At 37.1% G+C, this 20,927-nt stretch overlaps 1 protein-coding gene across 1 annotated transcript in view; it reads right to left on the bottom strand.

Moving 5' to 3' along the window:
* The window catches only part of UBE2R2 (ubiquitin conjugating enzyme E2 R2), a 94,111-nt gene that overhangs the window by 25,594 nt on the left and 47,590 nt on the right, over window positions 1-20,927 (bottom strand). Inside the window, exon 2 of the mRNA XM_024753803.1 lies at window positions 2,734-2,820. Coding sequence (XP_024609571.1) covers window positions 2,734-2,820 — 87 coding nt within the window. The remainder of the gene's footprint in view (window positions 1-2,733; window positions 2,821-20,927) is intronic.

The following is a 20,927-nucleotide window of genomic DNA, read 5'->3' as shown; positions in this document are numbered from 1 at the left end:
GGATCATCAAATGCTAAATACTTCTGTATAATTTCCATTTAATTTTGTGGCAAAACTAAAACTATTCTAAATATTAGTCTATTACCAAAAAAATTATTTATATAAATACATACTAAGAGCAGTGAGATTCTGAGTTGCCATAGCTCTGAAGTTTACAGTGAAGAGTGTACAAAAACCTCATTTTAATACATGGTTTGTGAAGCAAATGGGCTTCATTGGTTATCTACTTCTGAACACACAGTAACAAACACAACCAGGAAACTATTATTGAGATCACTCAACATATTATGAAGCAAAAAGGAGTAGACTGTGCAGTATGATCACTGATGACAAGCTCATATTAAATTTCTTTTGTTCTCCGAGCTTCCCCTTGGTATTTATAAATTTCACAAATGTGGCAATGATATTAGAAATGTTAAATTAATTAAGTTCATTCATATAACACAGCAGTATTTATAACTTTTGGGGCTGCAGTAATGTGTCTGTGAATATATTTAATAAAACTGTAACCAAAACTAAAAACTTGATAAAATAAACTATTTTCTACCAAAAATAGTCCTTCATGAAGTTATTATATACAAAAACTCATCAATTCACATATTTTGGCATTTGAGTACCCTTTTCCTTTTGTATTTTTGTCTTGTTGCTGTTGACATTGTTGCCATTGTTCCCCCATTTCATCTCCAGGTCTATTACAAATAACTCTGCAGTAAACAATTTGGTGACCAGAGCAATTTGACATTGAGGTCCATTGTGTTTCTAGGTGACAACATAAGATGGATGAGGAGAGAGCAACTTCCTGGAATACCCCTTTGGCTAAGAACCATGAGCCCTAATGTCTAAAATCACAAATACTGACTTGGGCCCTCAAAAAGTTCAATTCTGATACTGTTTCCAGAATGTAGCAAAGTAAATTAACATATTATTAATTTGTGAGAAGAGTCTCTTGTGACTCATTTGATTACATCAAATTTAATTCCTAACTATGACTTAACACTTCTTTAAAAACAGAACTTTTATGGCATGGAAAACAACTGCATATTTATAAGATATGCATGTTTTATTTTACTGCTGAAATTTTTATTATGAATATGAAACCTGTTTTAAAAAACAATGATCCAATGCTAAATCTTAAGAGACAGAACTAAATAGCCTACCTAAGTGGTGAAAAAGCAGTGGAAAGTGGAGTGTATCTACCTACACCTTCTTCTGAAAGAGCTTTGAATCCTTTATTCTGTTTTTTGTTTTTCCTTTTTGCTTCTTTGTTGAGAAGGGTTTGAGAATTAGATAACTGAGATGGAAACAGGCGAATATATGGCTCTAAGGTGAATTAGTTCTCAGTAGCAAGACAAAAAAAGCTTGAGCCTTCTCACTTCTCTTTTGCTATCTAAAAAATCTATACATACCACATAGTTGGGTTTTTCTTCTTGAATTCACGTTCCCTTTAAATTTTTTAAATTAATTTTTATTGGAGTATAGTTGCTTTTATACCACATAGTTCTGAAGGCAAGAATTTTTGATTATTAAATGGACAGGGACAGAAAAATACTTCTATGTGTATTAAACCCAGTTTGAACTTATGAACAGTGAATTATTTCCATAGTCTCTCCGTACAACAGGATAACTTTGTTATACAGAATAGTACAACATATTCATTGTTGTTTATTTGTACTATGATTATGTCAAATACTAAAGATACTAAAGAAAACAATATTCTGGGAACCTATTTCTGGAAATGTTACTATGCATCACCTTTTGAGCACTAGTTTGTCCTGTTTTAAGAAGGAAAGAAAAATGAAGAAAATGACTGACAGAAAAAGCAGGTTGTGAAAAATAATAAAGCTACCCCAGTGTGCTCATTTATAGACTGAGATCCAAATTCAGGACTATAGAGTAAGTTCTCCATCCCTTGCCTATAAGCATTTTAAAGGCTCTGTAGCTCTGTTTCTGGAGGAAAGGTGCTTGCCAATAACCACCTGACCAAAAAAAGAACTATGACTAAGGCTGCAAATTTTAAAAAACAATTTTAATGCCTGGGCCTCAGCTACAACTTCACAGCACTACTGCAATGAAAAAGATTACAGAATGGTAAAGGAGTAGACTCAAAGGATATTTTAGTGGGCCTTGACATATATCCTGAGAAACATAATGCATTGTTCCAGCATCCTTATAAATTAGCACAAAGCTAAGTACATTTCATTTAAAAAGCTACAAATTATTTTCCCAGGCATGTGGAGTTGTCTAGTAGAAGAACCTAACCTTGGATTTATTCCAAAACAGGCTCTCAACTGGTATGCAGCAACTCCTTAAAGGACACCAGTACAAATATAGTAGGATAAATTCCCACCCCCTCCCGTCCCAAAGCTGAATCTCTGATCAAAGCAACAAACAAACCCTTGCTGTGAAGCTAGAGGATAGGTACACAAATAAATTTGTATGACTTTATCTACTAAATTTAAAAAATGCAAATGTTAACAAATATGAATTATGATCTTAGCAATGAGCAGCAAAGGTTTAAAGCCTCAACCTTAAATTAACCATAATATACACTGGTATTAAAAAACCCCAATTTTTGAGCAATTCAACTACAGACTGCTAACCAAAAATGGGAAACCATGAATACTTCTCTGTGGCTACAGCATAACTACCACAGCATACTGAGCTATGGAGGCTATTTTAAAGGATATTATCTTAAATAAATCTTCAGAGAAATTCATGATAGACATCTCTTACCTCATAAATGTTGGGGTGCCACATTTTGGTCAAGAATCTGAAGGTAGGTGGTGAATATGGGTAGTCAATAGGAAATTTAATATGCGCCTGAAAAGAAAAAGAATGAAATGCTAGTAAGATTACAGGTTATTCATCTAACTAACAATTCACCCTGATACACTCCAGTGCAACAAAACTCCTTTCTACACAGTAGACTATGGAGATTAAAATAGCTCATATATATTTTGTTAGCCCCAATGCCAGGGTTATTATTAGCATGTGTTCTAACAATCTCTTTAAATATTTATAAAAATTAATGTTAAATTGCCAAAGCTCAACAGTTATATAATTGAACACACGAATGAAAAACAGTTTAATATGTGTGTCACATTAATGGGTATATTTTATTTTAATAACAAAAAATAATTAATACAACCTTATGGTACATAATACAGAACAAAGATAATTTGTTTTACTTAACACCGTTTACCAACCAGAAGTAACAAATGCTACCATTTTGATATGGCTCCTTCAAGAGTTTTTGATGCTAATATATGCGCTTATCTCTTTACAAAACTTATTTTCAAAAACGAATATATTTCAAGTTTTCAAAACTTATTTCAAAAACTTGAATATATTTTATTTTATACTGTTTTTTCAATCTGTATCATATCATAAACATTTTCATTGTATATATGATTGTTAGTATGTGCATAATGTTCCACCATACAGATATACAGATGAACCATTAAAAAAAAAAACTATTTCCTTATTTTGGAACAGCTGGGCTGTTTTTCACTCTATTGCTATTGTAAATACTGCTACAGTGAATGTCCTTGGCAGTATCCCACATTTCACATATGAAAAAATCCAGACAAATTCTCATCTAACAGTACTAGTAAAAGGGAGTGAAGAAAGGAATGAAAGAACAGGGTAAGAATAAATAAGCTAAGGACAGCAGTGAACATGGCAGAGTCAGTATCCTCAAAAATTCTGTCTTCAGGACTTCCCCGGTGGCACGGGAAATGTTTGAGAATCCACCTGCCAATGCAGGGGACACAGGTTCGAGCCCTGGTCCAGGAAGATCTCACATGCTGCAGAGCAACTAAGCCCATGCGCCACAGCTACTGAGCCTGTGCTCTAGAGCCAGCGAGCCACAACTACTGAACCTGCATGCCACAACTACTGAAGCCCACACACCTAGAGCCTGTGCTCTGCAACAAGAAGCCACCGCGATGAGAAGCCCATGCACCTCAACGAAGAGTAGCTCCTGGTTGCCACAACTAGAGAAAGCCCGTGTACAGCAACAAAGACCCAACCCAGCCAAAAATAAATAAATTAAATAAATAAATTTAAAAAAAAACAAAAAGAAACACTAAAGGAGTCCTTCAGGCTGAAATGAAAGGGCACTAGCCAGTACATGAAACAACATGAAGGAAGAGCACAAATCAAAACATAGGATAAGTATAGGATAAATATGAAAGAAACAATAAATGTACTTTTTGTTTATAACTTTTTTCCTCCTAATTTAAAAGATAATTACATAGTATAATAATTATAAATCTATTGAAAGGCGAAAAATACACAAAGAAGGAATTTGTTTACCAATAAAAAACAAAGTAAAGGGGAGGGATCAGAGTTACATAGGAGCAAAGTTTCTGTATACCACTGAAATTAGGATGGTTATTAACTGAACTTAAATACAGTTATATGATGTTGATTGTAATCCCGAGGGTAACCACTAAGAAATAACTCAAAAATTCAATATCCCTTCATGACTGAAAACATCCAAACAAACTAGGAATACAAGGTAAATTCCTCAACTTGAAAAAGGGAATGTAGTAAACAAAACTATAACTAACATTATACTTAGTAGTGAAGTAATTTCAGAAATAAGACAGGGATGTCCACTCTCACCACTTCCATTCAACACTCTACTGGAGATGCTAGTCAGGCCAGCTGGCAAGGAAATGAAATAAAACGCATCTTGGTTGGAAAGTAAGAAGCAAAGTTATTTCTATTTGCAAATTAGATAATCCTGTATATAGATTTTCAAAAGGAACCCACTAAATATATTAGAATAACAAATTCAGCAGAATTGCAAGATAAAAGATCAATATACCAGCATCAATTATATTTCTACACTGCAGCACTGAACAAACTGAAAATGAAATTAAGAAAATTCCATTTATAATAGCATCAAGGGGCTTCCCTGGTGGCGCAGTGGTTGAGAGTCCGCCTGCCGATGCAGGGGACACGGGTTCGTGCCCCGGTCCGGGAAGATCCCACGTGCCGCGGAGAGGCTGCGCCCGTGAGCCATGGCCGCTGAGCCTGCACGTCCGGAGCCTGTGCTCCGCAACGGGAGAGGCCACAACAGTGAGAGACCCGCATACCGCAAAAAACAAAACAAAAACCTGTATAATAGCATCAAAAAGAATAAAATACTTAGCAATAAATATAATAAAAGAAATACAAAACTTACACTCTGAAAAGTACAAAACATTTTAAAAAGAAATTAAAGACTTAAATAAATGTTAAATATCCATGATATTATATGTTCATAGATTGCAAGACTCAATACTGTTAGGATGGTAATCCTCCTCAAGCTTATCTACAGATTCAGCATCACGGTATGGAAAGACCCTGTTGCCTTCTTTACAGAAATGGAAAAGCTGGTACTCATGGGACCCAGAATAGCCAAAACAATCTTGAAAAATAAAAACAAAGTTAGACAACTCACACTTTCCAGTTTCAAAACACTACAAATCTATAGTGATCAAGACAGTTTGGTACTAATATAAGGCCAATTCAATGGGGGGAAAGGCCTTTTCAACAAATTGTGCTGAGACAACTGGATATTCACATGCAAAAGAATGGAGTCAAATCCTTTGAAATACACCAAGGACTCTATTTAACAAGGCCTGCCTTCAGGAGAAACCAGTTACAGCCTAACTTGCTAGGATATTGTCAGAGCCTAACTGACCTAGGGAAAGAGAAATATTGGGTTGGCCGAAAGTTCATTAGGGTTTCTCCATAACATCTTACGGAAAAAACTCCAGCCCTAATATCCCACGTAAGGGGTGAGGAAAAACAGAAACTCTTGAAAAGTTCACAGTCCAGAGGCAAAGCCTCATTAAAAAGAAATCATAGAACAGAACTCTTCCCCTTCCCCTCACACTTCACCACCATATTACTAAGGCATTTATAGCAGTTCCTTTTACCCAGTACATCACAGGTAACTAACATGAAAAAATGATAAGACATACCTAAAGGAAAAATCACAAATGAAGAGACAGAGCAATTATCACAACCAGACATGGGAAAGATGTTGGAATTATTAGACTGGGAATTTAAAACAACGATGATTAATATTCTAAGGATTCTAGTGGACAAAGTAAACAGCACGCAAAAACAGATAGGCAATGTAAGCAGAGAGATGGAAATCTTAAGAAAGAACCAAAGACAAATGCTAGAGATAAAAACACTGAAGAATGCCTTTGATGGGCTGAGTAAGACTGACACAGCTGAGGGGAAAAACCTCTGCACTAGAGGATATTATCAATAGAATCCTCGAAAGCAGAAAAGCAAAGAGAACAAAGACTGGGGGGGAAAAACAGAACAGAATATCCAAGGAGTGTGGGACAACTACAAGAAGTGTAAGATACATGTAATAGGAATACCAGAAGGAATAAAAGACACCATAACGAAAATGAAAAGACAACCCACAGGATGGGAGAAAATCATTTATCTGATAAGGGACATGTACCCAGAATACGTAAAGAATGCTTATAACTCAGTAATAAAGAGAAATAACTCAATTTAAAAATGAGCCCAGGGCTTCCCTGGTGGCGCAGTGGGACACGGGTTCGAGCCCTGCTCTGGGAAGATCCCACATGCCACGGAGCAACTAAGCCCGTGTGCCACAACTACTGAGCCTGCGCTCTACAGTCCACAAGCCACAACTACTGAAGCCTACACACCTAGAGCCCTTGCTCTGCAACAAGAGAAGCCACAGCAGTGAGAAGCCCGCGCACTGCAACAAAGAGTAGCCCCCGCTTGCCTCAACTAGAGACAGCCCGCACGCAGCAACGAAGACCCAACAGAGCCAAAAGTAAATTAATTAATTAATTAAACAAACAAACAAAATGTTTGGCCAGGATGTCATGAAATTAGAATGCTTTATACATGGCTGGAAGGGATCAAAATGGTATAGCCACTTTGAAAAACAGTCTAGTATTTCCTTGAAAGAATAAACATAGTTAACCATGTACCACGCAAGTCCACTACCAGGTATATGTCCAAGAGAAATGAAAACATTACATCCACATGAGAACTTGTACAGAAATGTTCACAGCAGCATAATAGACAAAATGTAGAACAACCCCAAATGTCCATCACCTGAGGAAATGAACAAAAGGTGGTATATATCCATACACTAGAATATTATGTGGCAGTTAAAAGGAATGAAGTACTGGACTTCCCTGGTGGTCCAGTGGTAAACAATCCACTTTACAATGCTTACAACGCAGGGGACGCGGGTTCCATCCCTGGTCAGGGAACTAAGATCCCATATGCCCCAGGGCAACTAAGCCCGTGAACCACAACTACTGAGCTCATGTGCCTCAACTGGAGAGCCTGTGCACTGCAAACTACAGAGCCCACGTGCCCTGGAGCCTGCGCACCACAACTAGAGAAGAGAAAACCCAAACGCCACAACTAGAGAAGCCCAAGCGCCACAACTAGAGAAGAGAAAACCTGCATGCCACAACTAGAGAGCAGCCTGTGCACTGCAACGAAGAGCCCACATGCTGCAACTAAGACCCGATGCAGCCAAACATAAATAATAAATAAATCTTTAAAAATAAATAAAAATTAAAGCAAACAAACAAAAAACTGGAGTCCAAAAGCAGTCACACCCCAATAGCAACAAGAATACTCAGTTCCTCAGATCTTGGTTTCAAAATACCATTTTCTAATAAAAAGAAACAAGGCTCTTTGGAGAAATACTTGATTCTACATGTGGGGCAAGGAAAATACAAGATGAGCATGGAGCATCTTATAGTGCCTGAAAGTAAGGAAATGCTAAAGAAAAAATATGGAGGCATGTCAAAAACAAACAAAAAAAAAGCAAACAACAACAAAAAGCCATAGGAGCCAACCTGAAAGAGCCCCTACTGGCCAAAAGTAAAGCAATTCATAGTACTGGATGATAACCCAAGGTATAAAATAAATATAAATGAGTGCATTTTGGTATAAATTATTGAATGAAAAAATATTGGGGAAGGGACAAATCTTCCTCACAGCATATATTATCTTCCTCCAGATAATATATGTAGATATATCCCATTAAGGAGGTGGAGTTTAATTCCCCTCCCCACAAGTGTGGGCAGGGCTGAATGACTCATTTCCTAAGAATATGGAAAGGAAGACATACTAACTTTATAATAGAGAAAGCTGGCGGACAACACCTTAACCAAGTGATCAAGGTTAACATCACTGGTGTTAAGTCGCTGAAATCATGACCTCCCTTATAAGATGTGCTGAGAAACACAGCTCATCTCTGTGGTGCTCTTACCCCAAAACCCATAACCCAGCCTGATCATGAGACAAACATCAGACAAACCCAAATGGAGGGACATTCTACACAATACCCGACCACTTCTTTTCAAAACTATGAAGGTCATGAAAAACAAAGAAAGATGGGGAAACCATCAAATATTGAAGGAAACTAAGGAGACATCACAACTAAATGCAATCAGTATTCTGAACTGTATACAGGAATAATAAAAGGACATTAGGGGTGGTAGGGGAGAACTGAGCATGACTGCTAATAGATAGGAGGTTTCTTTTGGAGGTGATGAAATAAACTGGAGTTAGATGGTGGTGATGGCTGTATGACTTGGTGAATAAAAAAACCACTGAATTGTACACTTTGAAAGCCTACAAAGTACTGGTACCATGGTTAGGTGTTGTTTGAGTAGGTCCCTGGGTGGATAAAAGCAGAGGAAATAGCAAGGCACCAGGTGCAAAGAATGTGGAGTGGTCAGGTATGGCTAGTGGGATGCCTGGTGGTAACTACAGGAGATAGAAGACTGGATGAAGGTAGGCTGAAGCCTTGTTTAGGTGTTTTAGTGGGAAACTACATAAAGTCAGAAAATCAGGGACTTCCCTGGTGGCGCAGTGGTTAAGAATCTGCCTGCCAATTCAGGGGACACAGGTTCAAGCCCTGGTCCAGGAAGATCCCACATGCCGCAGAGCAACTAAGCCCGTACGTCACAACTACTGAGCCCGTGCGCCTAGAGCCCATGCTCCTCAACAAGAGAAGCCACCGCAATGAGAAGCCCGTGAACCAAAGGAGTAGTCCCTGCTTGCCACGACTGCAGAAAACCCACGTACAGCAATGAAGACCCTACACAACCATAAATAAATAAATTAATTTAAAAAAAAAAACGAAAATCAAAGGCAAGATGTCTATTTTAGAATAAATGACTCTATGACAGCACTGTAAAAGATGGATTGAATGGGATAAAAGACAGAAGTTAGGAGTTGTTTCCTATCTTTTTCATTTAATCAGCCTCATCTCCAGAATAGGCATACACTTTAGAAAGCTTTAGTAATGATTACATAGTTATATAATGCATATCTGAATAAAACAGGATTGTAAAAATTTCCATACAAAATTGGAACTCTGATCATTGAAAATGTAACCTCCTTTAACATATTTCTATGGGAAATTAGATTATCCTTTCTAAAAATAAATAATCAATAAAATTTAGTATTGTTAGTCAAATCTTTAGGTCCCCAAAAACGTCCTCCTAGACTACTAACTATATTAAAAGAAATCTTTACAGAGTAACTAGGAATGGTTGCACGAAAATTTATAAAGAACATGCACCAATATGAAAGAGTAGTAAAAGAACATCCACCCAAGAAGCTAGACTGCCTGGGTTTGAATCCTGGCTCTGCCATTCATTAGCTGTTTTTTTAAGTTATTTGTGTCTCCAGTTTCCTCATCAGTAAAATAAAGCTTATAGTACTTATTAAACTGCTTGGTATGAGAATTAAATGAGTAAATGCTTGTGTAAAATGCATTAGAACAGTGTTTAACATATAATAAAAGATATGTAAGAGTTTTGTTTAAAAACTGCAAATTAAACTGGCAGAGGTTATGTCAGAAAACCTTCTTTAATAAAAAGCGTCTTTTATAGACTGCTCATTTTCGCTTTGTTTTATTGCTTTTACTTACCTGCCTTTTGATTATAACACTACCAGCTTTAGAAAAGACAACTAGAGAGATTCTTCCCAACCTAAGAACTTGAATCTTACGGAACCAGTTTTCTAAGAGCTTTACAAATCTTAATTACTTTTTACTTAAATATAATTAATAAACATTAATTACTTACTATTGTTAATTGGGTTTCTATATTTTCTGTAAGCATCTAATAATATTTTGAGCTTTTATCTTTATCTCTGTACCTTGAACCCTACTTATTGCCACAAAATTTTTAAAAGTAGCATCTCCAGAATAAAGTCAAAAACTATTTTTGATTTTTAAAAGTATCATGCCTGGGAGTTCCCTAGCGGTCCAGTGGTTAGGACTCAGCACTTTCACTGCCGTGGCCCAGGTTCAATCCCTGGTCGGGGAGCTAAGCCACGTGGCGCAGCTGGGGGGAAAAAAAAAAAAAGATGTATCATGCCTAAATTATGCTTATGTTACAACTGAAAAAGGTAACATTGGGTGGTGTGCCCCTGTAAGGCTACTTAAAATTGTTATAAGAACTCCTTCAATGGAATTTACAATCCTAAAGAATTTAGCTGAAGTTAAAATCAAGGGGAATATTCTGCTACAGTGCTTCCCTGAGATTATTCAGTTTTACCACTATTACTTTTTTTCAGAATCGTATTAATAATTTAAACATATTATGTATTTATGTTCACCCATAATCATATCGGTGAAAATTTTTTAAGTTTAATTAAGTATAAAACTTGCTCTTATCCATTTCCAATCCTAGTAAATCTTAGAGTGTGATTTGAACAAACTATAAACTTATTTATAAGTTTATAACAAGGAACAAGGGAAATGTGAACACTGACTGGATATTAAGGAATTAACTTTTTCAGCTGTAATAATAGCATTGTGGTTACTTTTTTAAAGGAGGCCCTTATATTTTAGAAATACATTCTGAAATATTCACAAGTGAAATGATATGATGTCTGAAATCAGTTACAAAATAATGTGAAGAGGAGTAGATAAGGTATAGATTAAACATATTTGCTATGAGTTAATTATGGATGCTGAGTGATGGGTACACAGAGTTTACTGTACTCCTATTTCTAATTTCATATTATGGAAAATTTCAAACATACAAAAAGCTTAAGAAATGAGATGACTAATATACAACTATTTTTTTAAAGCATTACAGTGCTTTGCATAACTAGCATAATCATACCATTATGATAGCAATAGATGCCACTATTTTTTTTGTTTTTTTTGGGTTTTTTTTGCGGTACGCGGGCATCTCACTGTTGTGGCCTCTCCCGTTGCGGAGCACAGGCTCCGGACGCACAGGCTCAGTGGCCATGGCTCGTGGGCCCAGCCGCTCTGTAAGCATGTAGGATCTTCCCAGACCGGGGCACAAACCCGTGTCCCCTGCATCGGCAGGCGGACTCTCAACCACTGCGCCACCAGGGAAGCCCAGATGTCACTATTAACCACGTGAACATGATGGAACTTGGCAAGGTGATAATAAAGTTCATGTGAAAGAGAAAATACTTGAAAATAATACTGTTCTTGATAAAAACCAATAACAGGGAGGGGTTCACACTAGCAGATAGAAAAACATCCTACAGAGATGCTATTAAAGGAGGAGACTACACACAGATCAATGATATAGAATAAGTTATTCAGAAAACAATAAAGGCAACATTTCAAATAAGTAGGAGAAAGATTCAAATGTTGGGGGAAATGACTCTTCCTTTGGATAAAGGGGTAAAGATGCTTATAGACACTTGAAAAGAAAATCAGATTTCACTTTCAACGAGAAAAAGATCAAACCTCATCCTTAAGAAGAATCAACAGTGGTGAAGAACTGGACAATCCTTGATCTCCAAGAGTAAAAAGGAGTTCATATGCTAGTAGCAAAAGACAGATTGTTCTGTTGCCACAGTAACAAAGAGCCACCAGAATGAGTTTTTTAAAATGAAGTATAGTTGATTTATAATGTTTTGTTAATTTCTGCTGTACAACAAAGTGTTTCAGTTACTTACATATATGTGTGTGTATACACATATATTTGTATGTATATACACACACATTCTTTTTTTATATTCTTTTCCATTATGGTTTATCACAGGACACTGAATATAGTTCCCTGTGCTATACATACAGTAGGACCTTGTTTTTATCCATTCTATATATAATCAGAATCAGTTTTAAACTGCTTAAACAATACCTGACAGTTCTGTAGGCATGGAACAAGAACCAACTTTAAACCCATTTAAACAACTTTTATTGGTGAGTATGTTTTGGCAAGCCAACCTATCAGTAACGGTCCCTTGTTTCTGAAAGCCAGCCAACTGGGAACACACTCCTGCCAATGAACACATTTCTGAATACCAACCAATCAGTAATGGTCTCAGCCAAGTACCCATGCTTCCACAGCTGATGCCAACCCCACAAAGACTGTGAAAAATCCACCAATCCTTAAACTTCACACTTCTCAAAAACCCTATAATAAGATCAGCAGTCTGCTCTATGTGTAGAGACTGTGATTTGACCAGCAAAACTCTCTTAAGTAAGCAATAAACTCAGCTTTGTGATTTTTGGTTTAAGTACTGAAGAGTGGTCTTTTACACCTTTTACAAATTTATTCATGAAGTACAGTTTTAAATTTCATATATGACTGTATCAAGAAATATGGGAAATAAATCTGAAAAGTCACACCTTAAAACATACAAATTGTTTAACAAGTAATTTAGATTCTGACTCTTTTTTAAGGCAGCTCCTTATATCTTTCTTGACTAACTTGCAAACGCCTAAGAAGTATCTCCAAAATATTTTCTGTACCATTACCACATATGGTTTCTCTAAAATGCTCAGGTTACTCCTAAGTATACCCTTAAAGAAATCACTGAACTCACCAGACATCTATGTTTAGTTATTCACACACTGAGCATTTATGTTAATGTTTTCATTTATTCAATCATTCAACATATCACTGTTGAAAACCAATGATACTGGGACTTCCCTGGTGGCACAGTGGCTAAGAATCCACCTGCCAATGCAGGGGACATGGGTTCGAGCCCTGGTCCGGGAAGATCCCACCTGCCGTGGAGCAACTAAGCCCGTGTGCCGCTACTGAGCCTGCACTCTAGAGCCTGCGAGCCACAACTACTGAACCCGCGAGCCACAACTACTGAGCCCGCAAGCCACAACTACTGAAGCCCTCGCGCCTAGAGGCCATGTTGGGCAACAAAGAGAAGCCGCAGCAATGAGAAGCCCGCGTACTGCAACAAAGAGTAGCCCCCGCTCTCCACAACTAGAGGAAGCCCACGCACAGCAACGAAGACACAATGCAGCCATAAATAAATAAATAAATGAATAATACAAAGTATGTATTAAATGGCAGGCACGGGGTTAAATGCTTCATATGCATCATCTCATTTCATCACTCAGTTGTAAAATTAAAAGGTGAGATGCATGTACAGCCACAAATGCAGAAGACTTTTAACTTAGGAACAGATTATCTTCCAGTCCACATTGCTGACTACCAAGAAGCATCTCCGCAATGTTTATCATTTTGTCTAACCATGTATTTACTGGGCTTCACCAATTCCACTGTCTCCTCATGCTCTAGCTTTTCTGTCCATTCTCTCTCATACTCCTTAGCTCCTCTCATCTTCTTTTTAACTTAATGTGCTCTGATTATAACTTTTCCCTGTTTCTTTAAAGAATACTTTTCTTCTTTGAAGAATCTTCTCCCCAGATGTGACACATTACAAAAACCAAAAACTTCTGGGCAAAGAAAAAGAAACACTAAAATGCATAACACCAAAAACTAATTTAGATTACATTAATATATGGAAATGAAGTATACATCAGCTTAGGACAAAATTTTGCTAACCCAGTGTGCAACATTAAAGTAATTTTGTTATCCCACTAATTATTTTCATATGGAATTTCAGCTATAACATAACAAAAAACAAATATGAATAGAGAAATATATTCTAATTATTCCTGCTACCTGGTTATTAATATGAGTAAGTTAAGAAAAAGCTTCCCAGTCCTAAACACAACTATATTTGGTAATAGGTCAGCTGACAACAAATGTAGAGTTGCTGTTGCATTTGGATTAGTGCCTGAAGATAGTGTGAAATGAGGATACTCCCACTGCTGAGTTTTTCTGCTATGTCATCAGCTCACATCTGCTATTGGATATGTTTCCAACATGACAGCAAAAGCAATCAAAACATGTTTTCTTATTAACTTGCTGCAAGCTTCAAAAGTCTGCCAACCACCAGTACAAACTCAAATAGTTCATTAACAATATGTAATTAATATATTGAATAGCTATACCCAGTGATGCTATAATATGTGCCACAGGCTTTAAAGTCAAGAAATTATGTCTTTATTGATTACAAATCTCAATATAAAAAGTTAATTTAGAATTACTATAATACTTAATATAATTATTCTAAAGTTAAGATGAAATATAAATAACAGGAAATCCCTGATGCTCCTACTGGACTCTCTTTTTTTGGCTGCACCACAGGGCATGTGGGATCCTAGTTCCCTGACCAGGGTTCAAATCGGTGTCCCCTGCAGTGGAAGCACGGCGTCCTAACCACTGGACCACCAGGGAAGTCCCCTGGACTCTTAAAAGTAAACTTCTGACAATTAAGGAGAAGTAACTCTCAGTATTAATTAATACTCATAGTCCTCTATTTTTTTAACAGAATAATATAAAAATGTTTCTTTCAGCTTAGAAAGTAAAGCCTTTTTGTTCCCAAGATACACTACTAGGTTACAAGACGTACCATACGCTATAGTTACTGACTGTTATTGGTACAAGGCTAGACAAACAGACAAATGGTACAGAAAAGAGTATCCAAAAACAGATATATATAGGGTCACCTAGTTTACAATGAAAACAACACTACAGTTCAGTGGGTGACAGGATAGTGTTTTCAATAAATGGTACTACAGCAACTGGATATCCACATAGAAAAATTAACCTTGACCCTTGTCTCACATCATTTACAGATAGATCACAGATCTAACTGCAAAACTAAAACTATAAAGGTTTCTAAATGAAAACATAAAAGAATATCTTCACGCTGGAATTCCTAACCAGAGCAATTAGACAAGAAAAAAGAAACAAAAGGCACCCAAATTTCCAAATTAGAAAAAATTATCTGTTTGCAGACATGACCTTATAAATAGAAAACCCTGAAGATTCCACACAAAACAAAAACCGTTAGAACTAATAAACAAATTTAGCAATATTGCAAGATGTAAAAATCACATGCAAAAAAAAAAGTATACAGGGCTTCCCTGGTGGCGCAGTGGTTGAGAGTCCGCCTGCCGATGCAGGAGACATGAGTTCGTGCCCCGGTCCGGGAAGATCCCACATGCCATGGAGCGGCTGGGCCCGTGAGCCATGGCCGCTGAGCCTGCGCGTCCGGAGCCTGTGCTCCGCGATGGGAGAGGCCACAACAGTGAGAGGCCCACGTACCGCAAAAAAAAAAAAAAAAACAAAAAGTATACAATAGCAATGAATTCAAAGAGGAAATTAAGAAAATAATTCTGTTTACAATAATATCACAGCAAGAATAAAATACTTAGGTATAGGGAATTCCCTGGCAGTCCAGTAGTTAGGGCTCTGCGCTTCCACTGTAAGGGGGCACGGGTTCAATCCCCGTTTGGGGAATTAAGATCTTGCATGCCCCACAGCATAGCCAAAAAAATAAATAAATAAAAGGAAGAAATAAAATGTATGCTGTACGATGCTCTATTCTCACATGTTGTTTTATTGTTTGTTTTTTGCAGTACGCGGGCCTCTCACTGTTGTAGCCTCTCCCGTTGCGGAGCACAGACTCTGGACGCACGGGCTCAGCGGCCATGGCTCACGGGCCCAGCCACTCCGCGGCATGTGGGATCCTCCCAGACGGGGGCACGAACCCATGTCCCCTGCATCGGCAGGCAGACTCTCAACCACTGCGCCACCAGGGAAGCCCCTCTCACATGTATTTTTGTAATAAAGTATTTATATAAAAAAAGAGAATAAAATACTTAGGCATTAAGTTAACCAAAGGTGAAAGACTTATACACTGACAACTACAAAACACTGTTGAAAGAAATTAAAGATGACACAAACAAATGGAAAGACAACCCATGTTCATGGGGTTGGAAGACTTAATACTGTTAAGCTGTCAATACTACCGAAAGCGATCTACAGATTCGATGCAATCCTTATCAAAATCCCAATTATGATTTTTGCAGAAATAGAAAAAGTCATCCTAAAATTCATATGGAACCTCAAGGGACTCTAAACAGCTAAAACAATTGTTGCAAAAGAAGAACAAAGTTTGGAGGTCTCATACTTCCTGATATCAAAACTTAATATAAAGCTACAGTAATCAAGACAATGTGATACTTGCATAAAGACATATACATTGATGGAACACAATAGAAAGCCCAAAAATAAACTCTCACTTATATGATCGAATAATTTTTTACAAGGGTGCCAAGACCATTCAATGGGGAAGGTACAGTCTTTTCAACAAATGATAGAAAAACTGGGTATCTATATGGAAAAGAATGAAATTGGACACTTACCTTACACCATATATGAATATTAACTCAAAATGGATCATAGACCTAAATATAACACGTAAATTTATAAAACTCTTAGAAGAAAATGGGAAGAGCTTCATGACACTCAGTTTGGCAATGATTTCTAGGACATGACATCAAAAGCACAGCAACAAAAGAAAAAAAGGTAAATTGGCCTATATCAAAATTAAAAATGTTTATGTAACAAATGACACTATCGAGGGACTTCCCTGGTGGTCCAGTGGTTAAGAAACCACCTTCCAATACAGGGAACATGGGTTCTATCCCTGGTTGGGGAACTAAGATCCCACATGCCACAGGGCAACTAAGCCCGCACACCGTAACTACTGAGACTGCGCGTCACAACTAGAGAGAAGCCTCTGTGCCATGAAAGATCCCACATGCCATAACAAAGATCCCGCATGCCACAACTAAGACCCAACGCAGCCAAATAAAAATAAATAAATGTTTCATCAAATGACACTATCAACAGAGTGAAAAGGCAACCCACAGAATAGGAGAAAATATCTGCAAATCATATATCTGATGAGGGATTAATATCAAAAATATATATAGTGAACTACATACAATTCAACAACAACAGGATTAAAAATCAGACAAAAGACAAGTAGACATTTCTCCAAAGAAAATTTACAAATGGCCAATAAGCACATGAAAAGATGCTCAACAGCAACAGTCATTAAGGAAACATAATGACTAAACCACAAAACCACAATGAGATACCACTTTACAGCCATTAGGATGACTATTAACAAATCAAAACAACAAAATAAATGTTGGTGAGGATGTGGAGAAACTGGAAACACTTTTCATGCAGTGCTGGTAGGAATGTAAAATGGTGCAGCCACTATGGAAAACAACAGGGTGGTTCCTTAAAAAATTAAAAATAGAATTACCATATGATTCAGCAATTCTGCTTCTAGGTATACACCCAAAAGAATCAAAAGCAGAGTCTCAAACAGATATTTGCACACCTATAGTCATAGCAGCTTATTCATAACAGCCAAATGGTGAAAGCAACCCGGGAATCCACCAATGGAAAAATGGATAAACAAAATGTGATATATACACAGAATGGAATATTTACCCTCTAAAAGGAAGGAAATTCTGACACATGCTACGAACATGGAGAACCCTGGAAGATACTATGCTAAGTTAAGCCAGCCATAAAAGGACATAGAGCTGGAAGAGGGGCAGGGGGTAAAGAGTTATTATTTAATGGTTCAGTTTGAGAAGATGTCAAAAGTTCTGGAGAAGGATGGTGGTGATGGTTACACAACAACATGAATGTATTTACAATTCCACTGAACTGTACACTTAGATATATTTTATCACACACACACACACACACACACACACACACACACACACACACAGAATATCTTCATGACACTGGAGAAGACAAATGTTCTTAAATAAGACACAAAAGGCACTAGCAACAAAAGAAAACATTGATAAATCTGACTCCACTAAAACTAAGAACTTCTGGTTCATCAAAAGACATCATTAAGACAGGGAACAAGCACAAGTAGAAGAAGATAATTCACAATACATATATCCAACAAATGATCTGTACCCAGAGTATATGAAGAACTCCTGCAAATTAAGAAAAAGACAAAAGAATAAAAATGGGCAAAAGACTTAATAAACAGGCATACCATAAAAGAGAATATCCAAATCAGAGTAAAATAAAAAATAAAGATAGATATTCAACTCCATTAGTCATTAGAGAAGTGCAAATTTAAAACACAATACTTAAAATGAAACAGACTGGCAAGGCAATGATGCAGAAAAACAATAACTCTCACACAGTCCTTGTGGGAATATAAACCACTTTAGAAAACTGTTGGTATCTACTACAGCTGCTCATATGTATACCCTATGACTCAGAAATTCCATTCCTAAATATATATACCCAACAGAAAGATATATATTTTTACCAAAATACACGCACTGGAAGGTTCATAGTAGGAATATTCATATAGACAAAATCTGAAACTGCCCAAGTAGCCATCAACAGGAGAATGGGTAAAGTGAAATAGTCATGTAATAGAACACTACATCGCAATGAGAAAGAGTGATCTACAACTACACATAATAATTTGGTTAAATCACAGAAACATAACTTTGAGAGAAAGAAGCCAGACACAAAATAGACTGATACTGTATAAATCTATTCATAATAAAATTCAAGAACAGGCAAGACTAATTTATGCTTTTAGAAATTAGGATTATTCCAGGTAGTGGGGAGGACAGTTCTGTAAGGAAGCACAAAAAAGGGCTCTTGTTAACCACTGCGCCACCAGGGAAGCCCTGGTAATATTTTTTTTCCTGATCTGGGTACTGGCTACATGGATGACCCAGTTTGTGAAAATTCATTAAGCTGCATACTTATGACATATATACTTTTCTGCCTTCATATAATTTGATAAAATTAAAATGTAATTTTTCATTAGAGTTAAAATACAATAACCTTGTATATTTGAACATTTTGAGGAGAGATTTACACTTCTGGCAGAGTTCATTTACTAAATACTAATGTATTTACTGATAAATACATTAGAAAACTAAGTAAATAGGAGGTGGGGAGGTCAATCAACTCCACCAGAAAACAAAACACCATATGTAAAAGAAAAGGTAATTATGGTATATGACATGATTCAACTGGGACTATTTCATATTACAACACTGAAAATAAATCTAAACCAAAATTATGACTAAACTGGAAGGATGGGAGGGCCAATGAGTTTGTGGGTTAGGGTGTTATCATAATGCACAAAATCCTTATCTTCCATAGTAAAAATTCAATAGTTACTAACAAAATAAAAAATAAATCTAGAAACAGCAATGGAAACCTTTAGAAATGTGGGGGCAAATACCAGAACACAAGGTTGAAAAGTTTCAAAGTAGTTGTCTTTGGGGAGAAGTGTTCAGGGGTAGGAAGAGGACAGTGCAAGTGATTATAAATCTCGTAGGATTATCAGACTCTTCAAACCATTTACAGATATTAATTTGACAACTTTTGAAAAATATAGTTAATTGCTATTAACAATTATGTAGCATTTTGGCCTCTCACAGAGTTCCTACTACTACATAACTGTGTTACAGGTAATCCATGAATGATTTGTTATGGATAACCTAAGAATGATGGGACCGTTGGCAGCCAGGGTAAGACATCCTGGATTCCTGATCTTCTGAACATATGAGCTCAAAGCTAAAAAGTGGGACACTTCCCTGGTGGTACAGTGGGTAGTCTCCATGCTCTCAATGCAGAGGGCCTGGGTTCGCTCCCTGGTCAGGGAACTAGATACTGCATGCATGCTGCAAGTAAAGAGTCCACATGCCACAACTAATAAGTCTGCATGCCACAACTAAGACCAGGCGCAGCCTAAATAAATAAATATTTTATTAAAAAAAAAAAAAAGCTAGTATGCTTTCAGTCACAAGAAAAGGCATTCTAGTGCTAAGGAATTTTTCCTCTCAGCCTTTTCTGCCTTTATTAACAGGGCATCTTTAGCACTTCATATGTTCACATATGTGGAACAATGGCAGATAAAATTACTAACCAGTTTTGATGCTATACTGCGAGAGTGTACCTAAGACAAGTTAAAAATGATTATGCATAAGCAATTGTAAAATGGTACAGTAAGATAAAAAATAAAGATCAATTATAGGGAATTCCCTGGTGGTTCAGTGGTTAGAACTCAGCACTCTCACTGCCAGAGCCTGAGTTCGATCCCTGGTCAGGGGAACATAAATCCCGCAAGCCATAAAGTACAGCCAAAAAAAAAAAGATGAATTATTTTCTCTCTACATTTTTCATGAAAAACTTTATTAATTCCATCATGCACTTTCTTTAGGCATGACAGCAAAGTTAAAAACCCTAAAGGAGGGGCTTCCCTGGTGGCACAGTGGTTGAGAGTCTGCCTGCCGATGCAGGGGACACGAGTTCGTGCCCCGGTCCAGGAAGATCCCACATGCCACGGAGCAGCTAGGCCCGTGAGCCATGGCCGCTGAGCCTGCGCGTCCGGAGCCTGTGCTCCGCAACGGGAGAGGCCACAACAGTGAGAGGCCCGCGTACCGCAAAAAAAAAAATCCTAAAGGAAATGATTGATGAATTTTATAACATGAAAATTAAACAATTCCACATGACACAGCAAAATACACCATAAATATGGTTAAAGGCAAAACCACAAACTAGGAAAGATGTATATAACTTCTGACAAAAGGTTAATATATTTACATAAAGAATGCTTCTAAATCAAAGCATAAAGACAAACCTGTCTATAGTAAAACACGTACAGGATGCAAACAAGCCAAAAACAGAGAAATACATTCTACTACTTAGCAGCCTTTTCAT

The sequence above is a fragment of the Neophocaena asiaeorientalis genome, unplaced genomic scaffold (genome assembly GCF_003031525.2).
Source record: "Neophocaena asiaeorientalis asiaeorientalis breed wild unplaced genomic scaffold, Neophocaena_asiaeorientalis_V1.1 scaffold220, whole genome shotgun sequence".
NCBI lineage: Eukaryota > Metazoa > Chordata > Mammalia > Artiodactyla > Phocoenidae > Neophocaena > Neophocaena asiaeorientalis.
Note: the sequence above shows the minus strand (reverse complement) of the source record. Positions and strands in the feature narration are given on the sequence as shown.